The sequence below is a fragment of the Urocitellus parryii genome, chromosome 1 (genome assembly GCF_045843805.1).
Source record: "Urocitellus parryii isolate mUroPar1 chromosome 1, mUroPar1.hap1, whole genome shotgun sequence".
Classification (NCBI taxonomy): Eukaryota; Metazoa; Chordata; class Mammalia; order Rodentia; family Sciuridae; genus Urocitellus; species Urocitellus parryii.
Window position 1 is genome coordinate 258,270,262 of NC_135531.1, and position 22,632 is coordinate 258,292,893.

General features: G+C 32.0%; 1 protein-coding gene across 7 annotated transcripts in view; it reads right to left on the minus strand.

Annotated features, from left to right (window-relative positions):
- Positions 1-2,925: 2,925 nt before the first annotated feature.
- The window catches only part of Kansl1l (KAT8 regulatory NSL complex subunit 1 like), a 147,042-nt gene continuing 127,335 nt past the window's right edge, over positions 2,926-22,632 (minus strand). For 6 of the 7 annotated variants that reach the window (XM_026403356.2, XM_026403360.2, XM_026403358.2 and 3 more), the window contains exons 7-15: positions 21,440-21,602; positions 18,865-18,972; positions 11,309-11,437; positions 9,330-9,448; positions 8,377-8,501; positions 6,898-6,952; positions 5,423-5,535; positions 4,103-4,268; positions 2,926-3,156 (exon numbers count right to left, since the gene is read on the minus strand). In XM_026403356.2, the coding sequence (XP_026259141.1) occupies positions 2,926-3,156; positions 4,103-4,268; positions 5,423-5,535; positions 6,898-6,952; positions 8,377-8,501; positions 9,330-9,448; positions 11,309-11,437; positions 18,865-18,972; positions 21,440-21,602 (1,209 nt within the window). The remainder of the gene's footprint in view (positions 3,157-4,102; positions 4,269-5,422; positions 5,536-6,897; positions 6,953-8,376; positions 8,502-9,329; positions 9,449-11,308; positions 11,438-18,864; positions 18,973-21,439; positions 21,603-22,632) is intronic. The other variant, XM_026403361.2, reaches the window with a different exon arrangement.

Below are 22,632 nucleotides of genomic sequence, written 5' to 3' on the forward strand. Positions count from 1 at the left end.
TATTGTGCAGAATGTTCTAAGAGGTTAGAAATCGATGTATACAACATTCTTTAGTGATCCAATTTAAAGGTTAGTGTGGTTAAAAAACTGTTTCTAATAGAATTGATTTTTATAAAGAGTGAAAATATGGGCTGTATTAAGGTTACAAAAAAGAAATGTATCATAACGCCTAAGGTGGATAGACATTAGCTACTATGAAAAATTTTTTTCCATGTTTTTAAAAATAACGTTCTATTGTTTCCCAGCTGTTTTCCAAAAGCAAAGGAAGCCCTTACATTTTTCCTTTGTTTTTCCTGTTTCACGTCATTTGTGATTTGTTTATATGATTGATAATATGAGTAGTGTGGAGCTAAAAAATACAAGCTTGGGCAGGATGGCATACTGTGGTCTTGGATCTGAACATTTATTTTTCACTTATCACCTTAGATTTCATTAATCAAAAACTGTAAAGGCAATGTCTTATGAAACCCAGGGGTTCTAAAATGCAAGCATAGATTTTTATTGAGATGTTTTCTTTGTGATTCTTTCCTATTCCTGGTTTTCTTAACCTCATTCAGCATTCATAAGGACATTAAATAATGCTTTTGTATTAGCTCTCCAAAGATAAAAAGTAAAGCTTTGGGTATTCATTGAGTTGAATCCTGACTCTGCGATTCTAGCTGTTTGATCTCAGCAAATCACCCACCCTTTTCACACTTTTGATTTCATTTGTATGTTGACTATAATAACCACCAAGCAGAGATGAGTTGAAGATTAAAAGAGATAATTGTTGATATACAGAAAGCTTCTAGTACTATTTCCAGAATTTAGAGGATGCTCAGCACAAAGTAGTAGATAGCAATGTAAGTTTATGGAAACATGGTTATAAAGTAACTTTTGTATAATCTTATTAAACCTATGAATTACTCCTACAAATGGCAGGATAGGTATTTTGTTCTGTTTAAAAAATGAAATTAAAGCTCTGTGATAGGCTGGTATCATGGAAAGATCCAGTATGACATTGTATTTCTGATCTGTTCAATCCCCCTGCCACACCCTGCCCCAAGAACCTTTGGGAAATAGATTAGGTAAAAGAAGCTTCTTTTACTTAATTGTCTGATTTCCAGTCAGTCTTTATCGTATTAGTTCAGATGACTGATAATAATATGAGTTTATAGATCTTTACCCCAGGGATATATATTTTATTCTAAGAAAGACCAAGTAGGCCAAGAGATGATGTGGTAGTGTTAATCCATAAACTCGGTATTTATAACTGTTCCCAGTTATACAGAGATTAGTAGGTATCAGCTGCTTTATTCTTCTAAATATTCTCAGTGTAATAATTATGGCACAAAATAATAGGATCAGTATCATAAAATTTCCTGATGCTGCTGGGAGTTCTGAGAAATGAGTTTCAAAAAATAAGAATATTGATAACCTATCCATGTAATAGAACTTACTTAGGCTTTTTTCCTATACAAGGTAAAAGTTGTACTTTGCCTTAGGAGAAGTTTGTGCCATAAATAGGTAGTATTTAATCAAATCATACAACGCAAGGCATATAGAAATAACTTTAATTAAAAAACTTACATAGAAGATTATAATATCAGACAAGACAAAGATTTGAATTTTTTTTGCCAGGACAACTTGTATGTCAGGCTTTTTTTTTTTTTCTCTTTAAGAATAAATGTACAGTGAAACTACAAGGAAGTTTTGTCAGTATTGAATTTGAATTTTATCCCCTTTTATAGGGACCAGTATAATTTCCATTCCTAAACAAAAACTTTGTGTCAAATTTCATAGTCTAGGCCAAATAGTCAGAATTTCAGTTAGATGAGTGTTATAACTTGAATAACCATTTTACATGACCAAGTGATTCATACAAATTGTCCTCGTTTCACAAAGGAAAAAATATAATAGAATAGCCTCAAAATGTGCAATCTCAGTATCAAATATTGAAGTATTGGTGTCTGAGAAGTTCTAATTTGAAATCTAGGATGCAAGTCAGAATAGACATTTGACTAAGCTATGACAAAGAAGGATCAAATTAGTTAGAAATATAACAGTATTTCTAGACTAGAATTAAACCATTGTTTAAATTTTATAATGAAGGATTTTCCTGTTTATTGCACATTTTAAATTGGTGTTTTCAAAGATGTATAATTTAAAGTGCGCCCATATATAACTAATTTGCTTGTCTCAATTCTGTTAGGAGTAACAGAAAGTAGCCTGCTGTCAGTCCAACAGATATCATTGATTTTAAATAAATTGAGTATTTTATTATGTGGGATAAGAATTTCCATAAATAACTTCTCTTGGTTAAACATGTTAAAAAACAAAAATAACTCCCTCTCCATAGCCAAGACTTTCAAAAAAAATTTTTTTTTTAATCAGAGGAAACATGTGCTTTATATTTATTGCAGCTTACATTTCATAGGGCAAGTTGGTACATGCAGTTTAAAGTGGAGTGGGTCACTGCCAGTGTAATTTGAAAACCCCGCGCGCGTGTGCGCACATTCTATATGTATATTTGTATATTAATATATTTTGAGGCAATTTTAGTGAATTACCATGTGAATAGGAAAGAAAATAGCTCTCATTTAATGCAAGGGTGAGTGTGTGTATGTTTGTGATGTTAAAAATTACCCAATAATGTGATTTGACATCAAATTGCAGCAGTTAATATCTTGGTGCTTGTAATTTATATGATAAACACAGATGCCTAGCATTTGTCTATAGGTGAAAAGCTAGCTACTTCTGTGGTTCAAGAAGGTAAAGAAACAATCTTGCCTGTTCCCGATAAACAGCATGAAAGGTAAATACATGCAGTACATTCTGTTATTCTGGAAGTATGACCAGAGGTGGATGGGAGATCCAGAACAGGGCTATTTTTTTTTCCCCTCCTGACTTCCCTTCAGTTACATCATTTTCTTCACCTGTTGCCTGTCACCTATTTTTTTTAACATTAGTAATTCCTAGACCAAAGGCTTTATACTCTTCTGTTCCACCTAGCTGTTTTTTGGGGTGGTGGCCATTCTCTGGTGTGCTGGTACAGACGACTTCAGCATGGAAAGCTGTGCTTGACACCTCAGTCTGATTGTTTTTATCCTCTTGGCATAATAAAGCTGCCATATCTTCATCCTTCAGTGGAAAAGACCGTCGTTCCCACCACAAAGACTAAAAGGGAAAACATTTTCAGTTAAGTTTCAAATAATTTGTTTAAGTTCATGTGTCAAGTAATATGTAAATGTCAAATATATACTACCTTATTCTTTTAGCAAATGTGCAAATTTCGACCTAAATATCTCTCAAAGTGGGATGTACTGAAAATGTAATGACTTTGGGGCATTGTTTCACTTTGCTTCTGTTGTCAAGAGGAAATGGCTGTCACAGGGGACTGGTCTTCATTTTCAGCCTAAAGAGGATTTTAGGAAAACCCCTTTCAAAGTGCTTTTAAGTTTAATCTATTTCTCCAGTATCTTCATTTCCATCCTACTGTTATTAAGATACCTACTGACTTTTTTCCCCGAGTTATATAGTCTCCACTCTCCATTCTAGATCTGGTTCTTCCTTTTCAACACCTATTTATTGCCATTGCAATAAATGACCAATGAAATGGAAGTATGAGATATGGTCTGTTAATGGTTGTTGGTGAATTTCTCTGTAGAAATAGTTGCTTTTGCTTATATACTCAAAATAGCAATTCAGTGGGTTCAAAACTTCAACACCTATTTATGAAGAAAGTGCACAAATGGATGCAGTGTTAGAAAGCACTCCCCCTAAAGTAGGAACTGGATCTATGGGGAGACAAGTAAAAACTGTAAGAGGAGGAAGAGAAATAGCAGTTAACATTTACTATGGCAGGTGCTATTCTCCATTAGTCATATTTATTTTGTAATGAAAACATCTGCATTACCTAACAAGTAGGTAGGTGGAAGTTGCTAATGACAGAAGAGAAAAAAAAGGGATTATAGTTCGTGGCGGACTAGAGTGTTGAAATACAGATCTGATTCTTATTATTCTAGAATTAACTATGCTGAATTCAATATGTAGTGATGAAACAATTTACAATAAGCAATTTCTAAATACACAAAAGTTAAGAGGCAATTAAAGTCATACTTACTGTGATTTCTTGATTTTCATTTAAGGGTGAGCCATGTGCATAGAGATCATGGTGCTCTGAAGGAAGATCAGGAGGACTTTCAGCAGCACATTGCTGACCGCTACTGAAGTCATTAGGGCATTCTTTCAAAAGAAAGTCCTGTCCTTCAACATTTTTACTGTAAGCCCTAGCAAGAAAATATTAATTTCTTGAGATCTTAACATTTTATGAGCCAAAGGTATCACTAAGTTAAACACAGTATCTTTGCTTTACCTAGTGCCACCCAAAAGATTTTAAAAATTCATCTGTTACCTTTCTGGTGCTATTATTTTCCTGTTTAAAACGCTTAAATATTTAGTCAAATCATATTTACATATTTATTAAATATTTAGCCAACTTATAATAACAGGTTTTATTACTTGGTTTTCTTTCTTTTTCTTTTTCTTTTTTTTTTTTTTTCCGGAAGACAAGAAACAGCAATTGCTTGATCCTTATAGTCATTTTTGAGTTCTTAGGGTATTCTATGATTATTATAATGTCATCCATGAATGTCTCAGTTCATCTTTCCCTCTGTATTTCTGGAAAGTTATACCTTTGGAATGTGAGAAAGGATGAGAATTCCATAATGTCATCTATATTAGGAGAACTCTGAACATGGATTTATAGCAAGCCTGGATATCTTGAGAAAGGTATTTTAATAGCATTAATTAAATGAGAGATGCCCCTTCACTGAAGTGACTGCTATATTTAACATGATCTTGTTTTTATGAGTTTGGGATATATTAAAAATAATCAATGTAAATATAAAACACTAGGGATTCTTTCAAATACATAATTATTAATTATGTTTATTATTTATTTTCCCTTCCCCAAAGGTTAGTCTGAGTTTTTTAAAAGTATTTTAGACTATTTGCCTGTTAGATAAGACAGTTATTCTTGAATTTTTCTTTTAAATCTTGCTAATTTGGAAATAGTTATGTTAAAATGGACTATATAATTCTATCCCCCAGTGTTAGGTCCACTGTTAGAGTAGATTAAAATGACCTACTTTAAATATAGAGATAATTTTTATATTATTTGCTAGTTAAATCTATTCCTCTTACTGATAGAAAACCTGAGAAATAGAGTAAAATACAGAAACTCATCTTATCCTCATGTACTTAGCCCAATATATTTTTAATACAGCAGTACATGAAGTGACACACCAGTACATATACTTGTACACAACTCACTGATACATCCTTATGTGTTCTTTTTTAATGGCCCCCCAAAATTCATGCAGAATTTTTGTTCATTCCACATGGTTTCCATGTTTTTGAGTTTTAAGTTTAAAATACTTGCCTACTGTTTCTTCTATGCCACTTGCTTTGTTCCCATAGTGACCACCTGGCTTGCTCTCTCTCTTCATATTTTTTGTGTCTTAGGGAGAAGACTTCATCAGAAAGATCTTCTATCTGGAATTAGCAAAAAAAGATTTTGCTTTTATGGGAAACTTTCTGAACAGGTTTCAAATGGTTCATCTAGAGAACAGTAGCAAGCAGACTCTAAAATGCAGTTTGTGTCAGTCAAGAGAACGTTAGGAGATTAGCTTCGAATTCCTGAAAGGTGGGGGTCCAAAACTTTTATCTTTTTACTCTTGGTTCACATTTGAAGATTTATTGAGACATTTGAAGATTTATTGAGATTGCAAATAGGTATGCTTTCCATTAGCCACAGCTTGCATGAAATAATCTTAGAGTTTTATTCATTCAGTTGGATTTATATCGATTGTTCTTTATGGAGCACACATTGTTCTAAGGAAATGTCAATGTCAAAGAAAAGTAAAACTGATTGTAAGTCAGAATTAATGCCTTATCTAGGAATCTAACCTGGACAATTTGGTTATATTTAGGAATTTAGGTTTGACAAGGATCATTCTGAAATAGAATGCATTACAAGAGGGAAGGTCATTAAAGGTAAGTTGTAGGGAAGCTGAAAAACATGACAGGGCATAGAAATACCGTTATTTCATAGAAATCAATTATCTGCTATAAAATACTGCTTTTAAAGACCATCACGTTGACATTAGTTTGGTTATATATTATTTTTCCCTATACTTGTCCTACTGTAATTTTACCCATAAAGATCTATAAACCCTTACCTATAATTCCATAATCTAAAAATCTGGAAAAACAGATTTTTCATATAATCCAGTCTGATCTGAAATGGTATCAGGCGGTTTTTAGTGTTTATCCCATTTGATTACAGAACTACTAATACTTGATTAATGTTATAAGAACTGTTTAGGCTAGGTATTACAAGGTACATGTACCATATTAAATTCCAAAGTTTCCCAAATTCAAAAGCAAATTGGTTCGGCTGGGGTTGTAGCTCAGTGGTTGAACGTTTGCCTCGCATGCATGAGGCACTGGGTTGGATCCTTAGCACCACATACAAAATAAATAAAAGAAAGATTTTTTTTTAAAAGTAAATTGGTTCTAATATATTGAAAATGGAATTGTAGGAGTGAATATTGACACTGTATTTTTATTAAAAAAAGAAACAAGATTAATGTTGAGGAATATGTCTATATCAATGTCAACTCATAAATAGCGTGTTTTACTTTTCCTCTGTTTCTTTAAACATTATTATCTTTTTGAAGTCAAATTTGCACAGAAATATTTTTCTATAGAATTAATAACCTTTTTGAAAAACTTGGTAAGTGAAAAAAAAAGTCAGATGTTCAAGGGTTTATGTTTTCCTTTATTTCCTTAAATGTTAAACAAGCTTCATAATATAAAAGGTGTAATTATCTCATTAAATGAAAGGTAGCTTACCTCTTCTTCACCTAAGTTATATTCATCCAAAGGCTGAAGAACAACCATCCTCCAGCTGTTGAAGATATAAACCAGTTTCAAATAGCTTTTATCAATTTCTCTATGTAGCTATTTATTCTTTTAAGCACATTGTGATTTCTTTCCTTGGGATTTCCATAATTCATGTGGTTCTATCTTAATACTTTGTTGTTTTTTTAAGAGAAAGAATATTTGTATTATGAGAAAAAACAACAGGGAAGATAAGTCTTTACTTTTGCCTTTACAGTGAGTGAAACCTCTTCTGTATAGTTGGATGTTACATACATGTACTGATTTTAAAATAAGTCAGTGGTATGCTGATAAACAACTTGACCAAAGAGAAGAAGGGAAAAAAGACTGATTTGTCGTTTCTGCCAATTTCTTTGATGAGAAAATGCTTAGGGCCCCTTTTCAGCTACTAATAGTATAACCGACTTACAGAATTCTGTATTTAATAGCCAGGTCCACCAGCTAGTTCCAGCCCACTACTGCAAATGAAAAAACATTGTTGCCACAGAACAAACGATATCTCTAATTTTTGTAGGAAATTTCAACAGGCTTTTAAAATATGAATTCTCATAATACCTCTTAGAATACTAGACTTGCCTTAATACCTCAAAGTAATTAAGATAAACTGAAATTAAACTAGAGATGGGTAGGCCTTAATCGGTTATCACCTGGCTCATGTTTTGATTTCTAGTCTTTTTACGTCTACTTCCTGTGCCATATTCATACTTTTAGGAACTGCTTTCATCACTGCCAGAAATTGGGCTAACCTGACTGTCAATAGAAGCAGATCTGCACATGGTATTCAGGGACCTCCACAGTCTGGTTCTTTTCTAGGCTTACCTGCCTATATCAATCTATGCAAAACCTATCTGGCTAAGCCTTACACATTTGCCAGTCTACCTTTGTTATAATCTCCCTGTTGTAAATACCATAACTCCCTGTACGTCTTCTCAGACCTTCCCAAGCATCTTTTAAGTGTTTATTGTTAACTTGGCCAAATCAAAATTTTAGTTTTGTTGTGACAGATATTACTGTCTCATGTTGTGAATACACTATTACAAAGGTAGTTGCTTTCTTTGAACTCTTAGCAAACTTGTGTACATCTCTTAAGGCAAATTTGTTGCTATAGTTTTTCTATCAGTAAAGTGCCTTTTAGTGCCATTGTACGTAATAGGAACCAAAATACAAATGAATGAAAAAAAAATGACTAGAATGCTGAAGTAAATCAATCTAGAAATTCTCAGTTCTTAATAAAAACTAAGAAGTAAAGTTGTGATACTCTGGCAGTTTTTCTTCACCATGAGTAATGTAAAGCTTTCTTTTACCATTTTCCCTCTATGGCTATACAAGTAGGCCAGAAAGTAGGCTAGCATTCTCCTCTCAGTTAAGAGTTCCATTTCACTCTGAATTGAAGTTTATTAAAGGAAGAGGAAAGAATGTAAGGATACATACCTTGGAGTGATAATTTCCTTATATTGGAGTTTCTCTAACTTAGCTGGGGCTACTAAAGACATGGGAATCACAATGTTATCTATATCATAAGAGCTCTCACTTCTTAACCTCCTTCGTGCTGTACTCTGCAAAATAGAATTATGGTAATGGTTTACATACCTAGTTAACCTCTGGCCATACATTTCTTTCATTAGTTTCATAATAATCATCTGTGTAATTTTTGTAAATTCATTGTTCTCAAATGTGACTATAAAATGTTAAGAAAACCAGTTAAGGAAGTATTCCTAAACTGTTTTGTCAGGTTTGTAATTTGTATATTTATGTGCACAAACATATATACTTATTATTAGGAAAGGTTATGAAATATGTTTTGGTGAAACGTTTAGTAAAAATTATTATTATAGTCTTCATTTATGTGTTTCTGGTCCCTGAGTTTCAAATTGCTCATTTCTAACACTTCCCACCTTTTTAACTTTTCTTCTACTGGGCCTTGTGCCAAAAAACAAGGCAGATTAAGAACAATACAAGTCCTGAACTCACATTATTAGCATTGTTCTTTGTAGCTTCATATGCTAAACAATAGAAGTGGTCATGATAAAATTTAGTTTTTAACACAGAAAAGAATCTGTAACTGAAGATTAATAATTGTTTTCCAAGTAAGAAAAAAGTTTTATTTATCAAATTTATTATTTCCTAATAAGATAGTTCTAAATGTGCCAGTAAGGTTGATATAAATTAGCAAAATACCCAAATTTTTAAATCAGCTGGTTTTATTTAAAAATCTATACAGTAGTTTTAAAAAGAATTTGATAATATGGAGTTTTTTTATTTTTTCTTTATTGGTGCATTATAATTATTCAAAATATGGGTCTCATTGTTAAGTATTTCTACGTGCACACAATATAACAATATAATATAAAGCAGTCTTAGAGTTCGGTATAGTAAAAACCTACTTGTGCTGATGAATTCTGTGTTCTTGATATAACATTGACATTAGAGATGGTAGTGAAATTACAATGGGATCCTGGTTCTGTGCGTTGAAAAGCAAATTCTTCAAATCTATTTTTTTCTCCTGCCAAGGAAAGAACCATTCATAATGTCATAAATTAAACATGACCAGTATTATTAGAATTATTTCTCCAGTCAGTGAGAGGTGAATTGATAGTTTATCAATGGATCAAAAAAATTCATGTTTTGAAAATAAACAAAAGGGGAATTATAAAGAAGAGCCTCACTTGGTCTTGATACAGGTATTTCCATTTTCTGGCACCTTGGCATTTTCTCTCCAGCACGTTCGTATTACTTAATACTCCATCTGCTCTCATGACCCAGTTCCTTTTTTTCTGTGATTCCTCTCAGAGGCTACATTGTTAAGACATCTGAATTTTCTTATCCTTTCATTTTTTTTATGTCTGTTTTTTCTGTGAGAGATTTCCTTGATCTTATAAAAACACTATTTTGAAAAATTCCCACAATTAAAGTTTCTAAAAGTTACTGTCCTCTTGTATTCCTTTTTTATACCTTCCTTTTCTTGTTTCATGGATAAAGTTTTTCTCTAATGATATTGATTTGAAATTGATTTTTAATTCGTATTATCTTTCAAGTTCCTTTGTTTTTATTCTTAATAAGGAAATTCATATATTCATTTACATACTATTTTATTCTAGTGTGAATTTTAAAAATTGACAACGATATTTCCCAAATAATATAAAATCTAATACCTAGTCTACATTTATATTCTCAAGTCGTTAAAATATATCCTCTCTGGTTAATTTTTTCAAATATGGAGCCACATGTTAAAATTGGTTATTACTCTCCAAGTTTTCTTGTGATATGGAATAGCTCATTTTTCATGATATGACTTGTTATACAGACTGGACTAAATGTCCTTTACTTTTGGAGTTGTCTTAATTTCTTTGCAGTATATCCTTTCATTTGTTCTTACATCCCTAAGTATCTGTTAAACTCAAAATGAGATCTAAAGTATCAATTGGTATCTTATTAAGAGGTAAGAAAAATTCCTGTGTTTTGGTGTGCATGTATGAAAGTTCTTCCAAAGCCTGATGATCCTTGGTTGTTCTTAAGAGTGAGACACTATAGAGAATAACAAAAGTTCTCAATGAGTGGGAACTTGTTCATTTTATGCAAAAACGTACTTGATTAGGTAGTAACTATCAAGTAGTGACTTGTATATTTTGGTAAAATTTCTAGATACTGGAGATAACACATTAAATCCATTGTGTATAGTTACAGTGAAGTACATCTTGGATGTTAGTAGTTTATAATTTGTTAAGTACATTATTGAGATGTTACTTCTGGGGAATACTTACAAAAATATAGAGTTATGTTCCCTGGAACATGAACAAACACCAATCATGTAGACATTTTCTTATTAAAACATATTTTGTCGACTTTGTTTTTTATCATTAACAGTGACTGGTATGATTGTCTTCTCCTGTATCTCCACAACAAATCAATTTTGTATTATTGGAAGAGTTCCAGCTTCAAGTGATATATCTTGATTATCTTGGAACTATAAAGACTAAGGAGACCTGAATAAGGTGGTTGAGTGCCTTAGTTGAATCTTTACAATTTTCTCAAAATCTTGAGAAATTACTATTTAGAAGTAGTAATAAATTTCTGTAAAAGACCTGTTATTGAACTAGTTTGAGTCCAAAAAAAACCTTAGAGTCTAAATTCTAACCATACAGCAGCTGATGAAAGAGAACTAGTCAGGGAACACTGGAAGGAAAATGCCATAAAATGGGTAAATAATCAGTTTACAAAATCTGAATTAACTATGTGAATATTGAATATGTTCATGGGATGATAAATATTTTAGTTTGCCTATGAGACAATTATAAACTTTGTGGAAAAGCGGATTTTCTTTTCAGTATTTAACCCTAATGGTCATATCCTCATTTTAACCTACCTAATGCTGTTTCACTCAAATGTCTTTTCTTTCTTCCCTGAAACAATTGTGCAGACGCCTCTGACTTTATTTGAGGCTTACATGTAGGTGAATATCCATTACTCCACTGATTCAGAGAAGTACTGTGTACTACAACAAATGAAAGGAAATGTGAAGTTTTAGTTTAACACAAATAATGGACATGTTAATTGGTACTTACAACAATGCAGAATTTTAAAATATCAGTTCAAAACCACTAGTAAATGCTTAAGTACCAAGATGGATACCCCTTACGCTAAAAATACCTGAAATGGGATTTCTTAAAAACAACCTCAGGAAATAGCCAACTTCCTGTATTTGCTTCATTATTTTGAAGGGGATGGATGAAAAGGGAAGGTGATCTGTTCCCCAAGTCTTCCAAATTAGTATGGATTAGTTCATATCTGCAAATTTGGACTAAATAGGATCTGAATCCTGAAGTTGCTTACCTTAAATCCAGAAATAATTCAAGACCAAGTAAGTTTCAACAGGGTCACAACAGTCTTGGATTCCTCAAAAGCCAGATTTTAGATTCTATTCATCTCGGACAATGACTAGCACTAGTCTTTCTTTAAACAAAAAACTACACAATTTTAAGTCACTTAGTGCCTAAGTATCCTCATCTATAAAATCTTGGGATTATAGGATTATGAAGATTAAATGAGTATCTAGCATGATAGGTGCTTAATAAATATTAGCTTCATCATTAGTATTGTCTATCTGAAACTATTTTCAGTATTGATTCGATAACAAAATTGGCTCCTTTACGTAGACATTACAGTTCTGAAACTCTGAAGCAAAGGGCATACAGTTTCTTGATGGCAAAGTATTCTAAAAATGATAAAAGACAAAATTTGTATATGTAGGTTCATGGAGATAGGCACAATTGTAAACAGAAAGGGGAACTTATTAAATAAAACAGAATTTATAGGGCAGAAGCACATAGGAAAGTGTTGCCACAAAAATGTGATCCATATGAAAGGTGCTGTAGACCTGGAGGAGAGAAAAACAGCAGGACAATTAGCTGTACCAGCTGATAATTGTCAATACATGCCAATATCCATGTCAGCCAAGCTACCAAATCAGATTACCTATCTCAACAGGTAACAACCAGAGCTTTGGGCCCAAAGATAATCAGCTGGAGAAAGAAGCCATACCCCAGCATCCTACTTTTAAATGTCCCACTCATTCATAAATCTGAAGTAAGGTGTAAATCCCTACCCTTATCATCAATAACAGTGGAAAAACAACCTTTAACAATGAATGTCAGTTTCAAAGATGATTTCACAAACTGAAGTCTTGAATACCAACATCATAAAACAAGATCTACAAGTGGAAAAACCATCTCAGGAAACATATTAACAGGTCTTTAAAACAAATGTGAAGGAAAAATAAGGAAGAGTCTTCTTGGGAGATCTCAGAAATGTAAAATATAATTGCTCAAAATATGAACTGAATGAGCTGAGTAACATTGGACACTGCCAAAAATAAAAATTGGGACTAGAAAAGGAATTACAACTGAAAGGAACAATGATGAATATGAAGAAAAAGAGTGTTTAAAAGGAGAGAAAATGTGTGGGGAGATAATATTTGAAATGATAGTAAAAATGTTTCTAGAATCAACCCTAATATTTCAAAGAACTCACTTGTCAGGAAATAAAAATCAAACAGGATATCATAGGTGAGAATACTCTGAAAGTTACAAGACAAGGGTTAATATTACCACAAAGAAAGGGGAATCCATTTGCCATACCCAAATTAATTGTAAATCAATGACAGTCCAGGGGGAAAAAATGGTGGTCAGAATTTTAAAATGGCCTCTTAAGATTTTCCACCATCCAAAAAAGAGAAAAAAAGAAAAAGTTAAACAGAATAATAAACAGCATTAATCCTACACTCATTAGAAAAGGGTAACTAGAGGGCTGGGAGTGTTGCTCAGTTGTGGAGCTTGTAATTTCATATTGGTGGAGTATTTTAAGCAAATCTAAGTTAATTCACCCTTTTACTATCTTTTTACTCACAGATGAAGAAATTTCATATATTATCAGAAATAGCTGACAGCAAGGGAAAGAAGGAAAATAGCTTGGGCAAATGTTCAAGGGAGCAAGACAAATCTGGGAGCTGAATAGCAGCAGGTATTAAAAGAAGTATGGTGAAGAAAAAGCCAGGCGTCCTGGTGGTGGCACCACCGTGTAATCCCAGCAGTTTGGGAGGCTGAGACAGGAGGATAGTGAGTTCAAAGCCAGCCTCAGCAAAAATCGATGTGGTAAGCAACTCAGTGAGAACCTGTCTCAAATACAAATAGGACTGGAGGTGTGGCTCAGTGGTCAAGTGCCTCTGAGTTCAATCCCCCCCCCCCCCCCCCGCAAAGAAACAGGAGCCAGTAGCCTATGTAAATACCACTTTGGGGGAAGAATATTCCCTTAAAAGTCCCGGGTGAGGATTTCAGATTTGCATTTTGAAAAGATCACTGTCTAAAGTGATTGAAAATAAATGAAAGTGAGCTGCTTTCAGCTGTACAGATAAGAAATTATGTTGGTCTGAATGTGGTTGAAATGCAGATAGGAAGATTTGAAACAAGTTTATAAGTTTACTGACAACTTAGTTCATATGGGAGGAAATAGGGGTTAAGATGGTTGAACTCTGTTTCTGGATTAATTATGGGTTAGGGTTCTATTGTTTCTCCTCTTCTATCCACTTTAATAACATTTAATTTTGATATAGTCAAACTTAGAAAAAAAGCTGAACTAGTGCAGTGTTTCCATATATCCTTTACCCAGATTGCCCAAATGTTAACATTTTAACATAATTTGCTTTACCTCTTAGAACTCATTGTTTCTGACATGGATGCTGCTTTACCCCTTAATATATCAGTGTGTACTTCTCAAAAATAAAGACATCATTTTATATAGCTAAATTTGTCAAAAATCAAGAAATGAATACCACTAGCTAATTTATATACCTTAATCAATTTTACCAATTATCCCTATAATAACTTGTTCTTTGTAGAAAATTCCAGTTGCTCATTGTGTTCACTCTCTTTAAAGTCTCATGTCTTAAATGGTTCTGCCGTCTTTCTTTTCTTTCATATCCTTGAATATTCTGGTAACTACAGCCCCTTGAACTGATTGTGTTATATTTCCTCATGAGACTGATTGTATTACTTTTCAACTCTGCACTTTGACTTGTGCATATGTCCTTGTTGCCTGAAGTTAGCAGTGCCATATAGTAAAAACAAAAATCTGTCTGTTTACCTTCACACAATTTCCTCTTCAGGAATACTAAGCTATTTGTAACATATCACACTGTTCTAAGTTTTTATGATGCATGCTGGTTTCCATTATTTAAAGCCTTATTACACAGTATGGCCAACATTAGACATTTGGGATCTTGTTAAAGTGCAGAAGCTGCATTCTAACAGTATCCTACGAGGAATATGTTTGCACATTAACTTTTGAGAAGCATTGATTTGGAACACTTCATCCTTCTAGATTCCAAGATGGCACTTGGCATCACCGTTTGTCTTGGGAGTTCCTTCCTGCCTTTCTTTATCTTATTCCCTTTCACCTCTGTCTTGGCTTGTGCTAAGCTATCTACCCTCCCACTATTTTTCCCCCTTGTGGTACTGGAGATTGAATCCAGGGTCTTGCATGTGCTAAGCAAGTGCTCTATCACTGAGCTAAGCCCTCTGCCCTCCTTTTTTTAATATATAGAATATTGTTGCCATATGCATTGAACACATACTATAATAGTTATTCATGTCTACTTTCCCCTGATGCAGTATAATTTCTTTGATCTCCTGTGATTCACCTTTTATTCTTATCATAATCTGCCTGGCACAGAAGAGGTGCTCAAGGAATGTTGAACTCTGTAGTTTTACTTAATTTTATAGAAATAACTAATAGTAAAAGAAATTCATGAGCAGCTACTTTATTAAAGATATATAGGATGAAGCCTAATTAATGCTTAATTATTTGGAGTAAGAATGGTAGAGAATGAGAGTATAGGGAATGAAAGATTTATATACAAAAGAATACTTCATTGATTTGTATAATATTACCAAGGCATTCAAAAAGTGTATTTCTACCCTAATTTTTTTATTACATGTGATATGTTGTCATTACAGTCAATACATTTACTGTTAATTCTGTGCCTAATATTTACAGTGCCTTATTTCAGTCAGATAAACAGTACAGTAACTTTAGAAGAACTGTAATCATATGGTCTCTAACATCATATAGTTTCATTTTGCATAATCATAATTTAGTTAGGATAATGTATAATGTTATGTTTTATCTTGTTACTTATTGTTTATTTCTTCAAATAGTTGCCTAACATTCCTCTGATTAGAGACTATCCTTTAGTTATTCCATAGTTTTTGGATATACAGTTGTTACTACTGTCGTCATCATCATGGAATTATTGCTATTATGGAAATTCTTGAAATATCCACATATTTGTTTTCCTTTTTGAAAAATGTATAGTTCCCAATAAGTAGAATTATGTCATGAAAAAGTACCTGAACATAACCTATACTTTCCAGTATTTATTTAGTCTTTTTTCTCTAAGTGTAGGCGATTGTTCCTTGCCTTTGGTGCATTTTTCCCCCCTTTTAATTGTGGAAAAATTTTAAACATACACAAAAGGAGACTAGAAAAATGAATTATACCCATGTACTCTTCACTCAGCTTTAGAAATGATAGCTTTACCAATCCTGTTTCATCTCTCTCTCTACAACTTCTTTGCTATAATTTCATCAAATATGTCAGCATGAATCTCTAACAAACTGTGCATTATTACATATGACAGAACTAACAATAATTCATTAATATCTCCATCAGTGTTCTTATTTTTCAAATTGATTTAAAAGAGCATGAATGTATGTCTGTATAGATCTGGTTTGTTCAGAACCCCAACAAGGCCCACATATCACAATTGGTTGATGGAAGAATAAACATTTTTGCATGGTTATAATTGTACCAAATATGGAAGTAAAATATTTTCATCTATTTATTTTAAAATATTCTTTTGATTAGTTAACATTTCCATCCTTACATGAACTTTTAAGATATTTTTAAGTTTGCATATTCTACTATAGTATACAGGTTACTGTATCATTCTTCAAGTTGTTGCTGGTTTTTCATTATCACAAAAAAATGCTCAGATAAATATATTTGTGGATAAAGGTTTCATATTTAGGATTAGACCATATTCTTGGAAATGGAATAACTGTTCAGAATACAAAGTTGGCATTAAGTTCAGTAAATACTTATTTTGAGCAGGTATAAAAGTAAAAAGGACATTTTTCCCCCCGCACACTCAACTTATAAAAATATATATAGTTTAAAGACCTTCTAATGCATCTCACAGTGCTTCCCAAAAGGCTTGTGTCACTTCTTATTGTTATCTGAGAGTGCTGTTTTTACTGTAGTATCAATATCATGGACAAAAAGTAAACATTCAGTGACTTGACAGAAGTTTTCAGTAGATGTTGGCTATTGTCATTTTCATTACTATTACAGTTACCACTAAACATACCTAGTTTTTCTTCTGATTCTTGAAAAAGACATCATTTTTAACATTTAATCCATCTCAAATGTATTTTCATTGTTCATCTAAACTTGATGTGCTGTATGAGGTATCAATCTTTTAATGAGTTATTTGATGCCACAGGGTTTGAGTTTCAGCTCTGCCACTACTCAACTGTGATTTGGGACAGGATATTTAAGGATAATAACACCTATCCCATGGATTAAAAGAATTAACTAATACAAAGTTCTTCAACCAGTGCTGGCATACAAAGAATGCATCATAGGAATTTGTTTTTGTCAGTATTCAATTAACTGAGCCACCCTTTTCACATTGATAGGAAAATACCACTTTTTATCATACATTCAACCTTTGGGTCTGTCTGTAGACTTTTTATTTAGTTCCTTTGATCTGGCTTTCATTAATATCAACAAATTTTAATGATTAGAACTTTATTATACATTGTGATGTCTGACACATTCTCCATTTAATCTTTTTTTTAATATTTTTTCAGTTTTAGGTTGACATAATCTATTTTATTTTTATGTAGTGCTGACACTCTTCCACCGAGCCACCACCCCAGCCCCTTTAAAAGAATTTTATTGGCTGTTCTTCAACGTTTTCTGAGATAAAGTTCAGAATAACTTTTATTCAAAAAGAATACCCCTGTGGTTCTGATTAGAATTACATTCTGTGTATAAGTTAATTTTGGGAAAACTGACACCTTAAGTTTATAGCACTGTCTTCCAGTAAGAATGGGATATTTCCATATAGGAAAATCCTCTAACCCTTTTCTTTATGTAGCTTCTTAAGTTTAGTCAGAGGTATATTTTCATTGTCACATGCTTAGAATACTTTATTCCTTTACATATTCTCTCTAGTTATTGGTATTTATAAAAGCTGCTGATTTTAATAGTAAAATTCCATTATTTTGGAATTTGGCATCCATTTGGCTCTTGAGTTTTTGAGGTAGATAATTATTTCATCAAAAGTCATACAAACTGAGGTAAATTAAGATTTTAACTTTGCAGACTTTCTTGTAATTGCTTCCAAGCATAGCTAAAACCTTCACACCCTTTTGGAGCACTCATAATTATTTCAGCATAACATTTATTTTATATATATATAGTTGATGGACCTTTATTTTATTTATTTGTATGTGGTGCTGAGAATTGACCCCAGTGCCTCACAAATGCTAGGCAAGCGCGCTATAACACTGAGTCACAACCCAAGTTCTGAGTATAATTTAAGTATTTTTATGTAATTTTAATCTTATTAAAAATTCTTCAAATGAATTAAAATTTATTCTGATTCAAGTGAAAACAATGTGTAAAAAATATTTAATCAAAGACTAATATACTGTTTACTGAATGGTTCTCCATTTTCCCATTGATATCCTGAACATAAAATACAAACTATGTTGTCTGCCTTATGAATTTGTTTTCATAATTATAAGCAAAATAAAATCTATGCTAATTAGTTATTATAGGCTTTTTTGGGGGCATGCCTTTATATGTGGTTGCAGTAGAGATTTTCTGAAAATTTCCAGCAATTCCTTTTATACTTTGCACTGCTTATTCTACCCAGTGAATTGTGGGATTATTTTAAGTTAATCAAATCAAGTTACGTTGCATTAAACAGGAAGTAATAAAGAGAACTGAAATGCTTGTTAGTTTTACCTTATAGGAATGCTGGTTAACTATTTTTATTTAAATTATTAATAATTCATAATTTTCATTTAATAGTTATCACACATTTCTTGTTCAATGATTCTTATGTATTTTTCCTTTTCTTCCTTTTCTGGTGCTGGGAATGAAACCCAGGGTACCTCCAGACATGCTATATAGCTGCTATGTATTTTCTTTTTGTTTGTGTGATTTGTGAAAAGTGAATATTAAAAATTAAGGATTTACATTCATTCTTTTGTTAAATTTTATTAGGCTGCAAAAATAACAGGCATAAGGAGGTAAAAAGGAATAGAAAGTACAAGATTTGTAAATATGACATACCAGGTGATGGTGACATGATACAGTCGCCCACAGTTTTATTTTCAGCAGGATCTCCTTTTATTTCAGTCTTTTTAAATAATGTTTCAAAATGAAAATGAAGAGGCACATCTGGAAAAATAAAGTACTTTCAGTGAACACCACTCTTTATGACTAGTTAATAGTACATGAAAAATATGCAAAAGTTGAAAAATGAGAACTATCAGAAGTGGCAAAATCCTTTTAAGGTATATTTTAGAAATTATTGATTGGGATAGATTTGTGAACTTCCTAAAATAGTAGGTAAGAAATATAGCATTTATTAGTATTAATAAATATTGCTCATAGGTAATGAAAACAAATGCACCCAAAATGTCTTTAAGAAAATCTATAGCAAAACCTGGCTGACAGAATCAATTCCTTCTCAACCCCATAAATGGTAATTGAAATAATGAGGATTCCAAAAGAGATCATAGTTTTTAGTTACTTGGGAGAACATTGCTATAATTCAGATGTAACCTTTTATGAAAACATCAAACTTCACATTCCCTTAGTCTACTAGTATTAAATGAACATACGTTTACAAAGATTAAAACCTACTGATAAACTGTCTTCCTTCAGGGACTTAAGAGAAATTCATTTTATACTTTCACAAAGAGGAGCCAAATAATAAAAAAGATGTGCTTTATGTGTATTAAAGTTTAATTTTTTAAATTAAATTGTAAAAGAATGTAAAAACCATCTTTCAAAGCTATTCATGTTTCTATTATTTAGAGAGACTGTAAACTTTTAACTGAGATGCAAATAAAAAATAGTTCATAAAGCAGTTGATGAAAGTTTTGCTACTGAAAGAAGAAAAACTTTCATTTTTAAGAAAACTTGTTATAAATTATGATAGACCCAGGAAGTTTCTGGATTTTAAACGAAGAGAAGGTGTATCTCTTCCTGAAGTATAAAAAGATGCAAAAACAACAAAACAATTGTTCACAAATGTCATGAAATTTGTCCCAAACGACAGATGACAAAAATGAGAATATATAAATGTTTCCACTTACAATGCTCCTTACATATTTCAGGGTTCTGGTACTTTCCAGTTGCCTAAACATAACTATCTAGAAAGAGAATATCACCTATTCTACCACTGAATTGTGGGAAAACATGATTTAACCTGAGAAGATCCCTAGATTCTACCTATGTACCTTTCTTAGTACTACTTTACATTTCAGTTGTCTTTAACTAGAATAAAAGTTCCCTGACGGATTTATTTGTATTTATACTCATGAGTGCAGGGAAGAATGAATAACCCTAACTAGTAAATTGGTAAGGAAACTAATCTTATATTAGTCTGGAATTTTTTATAGACCCGAAGGATATCTTACACTAGCTTTCAAAGTTATTTCAACAGAGAAGTGAACTTGCTAATAAAAGAGTAAAGAGCAGTGATTAGGAGCATGGTTCTGGAGAATGACTATCTCAGATGAACTAGTGCCATCATTTGCTAGCTGCATAATGATAGATGCATATTTAAGCTTAATTTTCTCACCTGTAAGATGAAAAGGATGGTAGTATCTATTCTCACAGGGTTGTGAGAATAAAGCAACAAAATGTAATATGCGTAATATACACAGGGCCCAGTGTATGCTAAAACCAAATGTTAACTGCATTGCTATTGTTATATTTCTTCCTACTATAAAGGTTTTCTCAAAGATGGACTAAAATAATTCCTGTTGGGAACTTATTTTAAAGAATGGCATAGCTAAAATGACACTTTAATATGGATAAGGACAGGGAAAATGTGTATAAAGAGCAAATTATAAAAAGTAATGTTTTCAGATTTTAAGCAGATTTTGAAAACTTAAAAGATGGTTATTTCCACAAATTTAAAAGGAAACAAAGCCCAGTTGATAAATTCCCCAATAAAGAGAAGAACCTGAGATAACAAATGTAAGAAATGTTTCCTTTTGGCATGAAATATTTACTTTAGATTCAATATAGACAAAACCAGGGAGGTTCCAGAAAAATTTTAAGAAATGAAAATTTAAAACCACTTTAAGGATACAGAGATATACGTGTGTATATATGTGTGTGTGTGTGTGTGTGTGTGTGTGTGTATATATATATATATCATAGATTATAGATCTACCCAAGGTTCAAAAGTAGACCTGTGGATGGACAGTTTTCATGCAACTTGAAGAAATTCAATGTAAGTTATAAATGGAGGAATATTATGTTATGATATTATGTAATGAATATTAAGTTATGATAGGGAAAACTCCATTAAAATAGCAAATTAGAAAAATACTAGATTAGTACTGAGAAACATTTTAACAACAGCCATATTACCAATAAAATGCTCAAAAATTACCAAAGAAGATTAAAAGCTAGTTATTGACCCAAAGTAAATTGGTTTATATGGAATTTATCAATTTTCACAGGACATTAACTCCTCATGTGACTAGATTAAATTCCTATATGAGAATTGTTTAGTTTTAATGACTAAATAATGGATGAAATTTTTTCTTTCCCCATATTTATTAGATTAGATTTTATCATAGGAAATATTCAGAGATACTTACAAAGTGTTTATAAGGAGGCTTACCTGATGGTAATGATAGAACAGAATGGAAAGAAGAATCTAACTCTGAAACATGCTCTCTTAATATCTGAGATTTTGAATTATGTTCACAGTTACTCCAAGCTGAAGTTGATTGTAGGCAAGACATTTGTGTAGTGTTTAAAAATGTTTCTTTTGAAGGCAGAGTCTATAAGGAAATAAATAATTGAGAAGATTTTGCTTCAAAACTACATGCTAAATAGTTAACAATTGTAATACAATATCTGAATAACTAACAAAAGAAAGTTGTACTTAAGTCACCTGGGAGAAAGCTTTAAAATGACATAAAATAAGTGAGAGAAGCAAATGAAGAACCCGCCATTAATCTGGTAAGGTGTGACCAACCCTTTTTCTACTTGTCAAAATGAAAAGCACTGTCCATGAAAATGGGCCTTTCTCCCATCTTATCTCCATAAAGAGAAAAGAATCCACAATTTGCATTTATCTTCACTCGTTTAGGTCCTATTTATTTTCTTTCAAACTCTGTAATTGTCTTCTGTAAAAGCCTTAAAAATGTTTTTTTCCTAATTTCAGTATTTACTGTTTCAACTACAAAATGGTTTTCAAAATACAATGGATTTTTATATTAAACATTCCACAGCTGTTACGCTTTATTCTAATAATATATTTATAACTTCTTTTAGTCTCCTGTTATCAAAACATGTTATATTATATATAACAGCTTAATTTCTTTCATTCAATCCTAATACTTTTATTATTTGGGGGATTCCAATCATACCAGATGGGCTAGCCAGTTCATTAATGAATAATAATGATCAAAGAAGATATTTTACTTCTGATTATAACAGGAATATTCATTTATCAAAATTAATAGTGATGTGGACTACAGAACTTTGATAATGTTCTTTATGAGAATATATTCCTGGCTGGCCAAAAGAACTTTCAAAATATATATAAAAATATATATTCTTAATATTTTTGTAGTTGTATATGAATACAATACTTTTATTTTATTCATTTATTTTTATTGTGATGCTGAGGATCAAACCCAGTTTCTCACACATGCTAGGCAAGCGCTCTGCCACTAAGCTATAGCCCCAGCCCTAAATATATATATATTAATATTGAATTTAATCGTGCTTTTTCTGAACCATTCAAAATGACTACATGGCTTTTCTCTCTTAACCTATTAATGTGGTAAATTGCATTTATGTATT